Source organism: Lasioglossum baleicum, unplaced genomic scaffold (assembly GCF_051020765.1).
Source record: "Lasioglossum baleicum unplaced genomic scaffold, iyLasBale1 scaffold1108, whole genome shotgun sequence".
NCBI classification, from domain to species: domain Eukaryota; kingdom Metazoa; phylum Arthropoda; class Insecta; order Hymenoptera; family Halictidae; genus Lasioglossum; species Lasioglossum baleicum.
Genome location: NW_027470167.1, coordinates 21,806 through 24,197, shown reverse-complemented (window position 1 = coordinate 24,197; position 2,392 = coordinate 21,806). Strand labels below are relative to the sequence as shown.

General features: G+C 50.8%; 1 protein-coding gene across 1 annotated transcript; it reads left to right on the top strand.

The window, feature by feature from the left end:
- Positions 1 to 772: 772 nt before the first annotated feature.
- Positions 773 to 2,043, top strand: LOC143220515 (uncharacterized; the record flags this gene model as incomplete). The annotated part of the gene is given in 2 exon segments (XM_076446148.1): positions 773 to 1,736; positions 1,739 to 2,043. Coding segments are annotated over 2 exon segments (1,269 nt in total), but the record flags the coding sequence as incomplete, so codon positions are not given.
- Between the last annotated feature and the right edge of the window lie 349 nt (positions 2,044 to 2,392).

The following is a 2,392-nucleotide window of genomic DNA, read 5'->3' as shown; positions in this document are numbered from 1 at the left end:
CTATATATTCTTCTTTTTTTTCCACAGGAAGAAACGTGCTGGTCGCTGCGCGAGTGTTTCCGTGCGAGTTTCGTGGTTCGATCGAGCGAGTGACGATTGAAAAATCACGGGGACAGAGGCGATAGAGACAGAAAGAAAGATAGAGAGAGAGAGAGAGAGGAGGATAAGAGAGAGAGTGGTGGTGCGCGCTGTTTCTCCGTTGGCAAGATGTGCCGTGGCCAGCTGCGATGCGTGGACAAAACGTTCGACTCGGCCAGGCTAACGACCATCTTTAAGGGTTTCCCGGTGTGCACCAGGCAGGCAATCAGTATGTCCTAATAAACGCTGGTGGACTGGACGTTGCTGGGCTGTTTTCACCCCCGTGTCGCCGTGCTCATTGAGAATCGCTTTGTCTGAATGGGGTGGCGGTGAACGACCGTTTCTAGGTCGCTCGAGATCCACGAGAGAGCTTAATTGACGCGCTTCGAGGGATTCTAGGAGCGGGTGCACGGAAATTGGGACACGGAACGCGCGCGCGGACCTTTCTCGCAAGGACCTTTTCTCGCAAGGACCTATCTAGCAAGCACCGTTCTTCCTTCGACGTTTTCCTTACTCCCACCGGGCCTCGACGTCCCAGTGTCGATAGTAGTTCCACGTCGAATGTGAAAACGGCCCGGGCCAAATTGGGTCAACCTCTCGGGGCCAGGATCTGCGACGGAGTCGTCTCGGGATAGAAATAGGTGCCGTTAGAACGAGAAGGTCTCGCGGCTGAACGTGCGATCATAAACTCGACATGTTTTGTTTCCAGACGCCGTTCACACGCGCCTCGCGCGTCCTCGTGTTCTCCCTGTCGTCCAGCAAAACGAAGGCCTCCTCCATGAGCATGATCCTGCCAGTAAGCAAGACCTCGAACCCCAAGTGCGAGAGACAAGACTCGGAAGCGACTAGCGAAGGTTCCAGCTCTTCAATCGGGTATATAGACCAGGAACCCGTGGCCTCCGACACTAGCAGCACCGACAGCACTCTCCCGGATATCAAAGCGGATTACCTAGACCCGGAAACTTTGTCTCCCGGGCCAGATTCCCTTGTCGCGCCAGCAGCTTCCGTGGTAGACATCGTCCAGAATGGGATAGACGAATCCAATCATCCTAACGCACCGTTGGACAATGACGAACAGAGTCGCGCTGTTACTCCATCTTCTTCCTTGGAGAAACAGTCGTACAGCAACAGACGATGCAAGAAACTATTGCTACGTCTACGTTCAAGCGACTCATCCAACGACGAAGAGAATAGCTTGGACGTGGAAGCCGAGTCGCCTGTTTCGAGTAAAGAACGCGAGGATGAAGAGAGAGATTACGAAACAGGAGACACGACGACCAAGTTGCTGACCAACTCGTCTCCGTCGGTGTTGATCGACTCGGTGGATCCCGATGATGAGGCTCCAAGGAGCTCCAGAGTGTCTACCGTGTCAGAGAACGACATAACCTCGTTGCAGAATGCTTTCAGCGAGTCTGAGAAGGAGAATGACGCGTCTAACCAGGAAACGGAGACCGAGGAAGGCTCCTCGTTGCCTTTGAGTCCTGCTGGACCATCTACCGGGGGTTTGTCTACTTCTTCTGCGCCTTATTACAACTTTCTCTGCGTGAATGGCGGAGCCATGCGTCAGGAGATGACCAGCACTAGCTCTCCGCAGTTATCCTCGGATAGCAATCATAGATGCGCGGAATCCACGCCGACTGACAAGTGTTGCTCCTTCGACGCGAGAAGAGTTCCAGGATAGACACTCTGAAGCCGGAGGAGAACTCGTTTTCATTGCCTGCCGCGAGATCCTGCCCGAACTTGGAGAGGCAGAGTGCCGGGTGTTCACCGACCAGTGGGTCCTCTGCTTCTAGCCCTAGTCCGGGCCCTGTCGGGCCTAGGTTTAAGCCCATCGAGGAGGGAGACATTCAAGTGTGCTTTCTGAACGATACGAACCTCGTGAAGAAGATCCTCTCGAGTAAATATTTGAGGAGATGGGAGACGCATCATCTTTATTTGAACGACACCTGCGTCTCGTCGAAAACGGTAAGTCTTTCTTCATCTATCTAGTGTGTTGGTAGAATCGCTTGTATCGAGAGAAAAATATATTTCTTTGGTAGATAAGCGAAACGTAAACGTTTTCATAGTAACAAAATTATGTAGATCAATTTTAACTCTAATTTTAACCCTTTGGGAACGATTGCTGCACTATAGATGGAAGTTTTTTAACTTTTTAGAATGAAACCTGCTTGGAATAGAACGAAAAATAATTTTAGCGTTGGGCATTAATCTCGGAGATATTTTTTAATTCGCAGAATTTCATTCCATCTGTTATTTTTAATTGTTTAGTACACGACGAATGTTTTATTAACTTCGTTCCTCGTCCGCAAAGGGT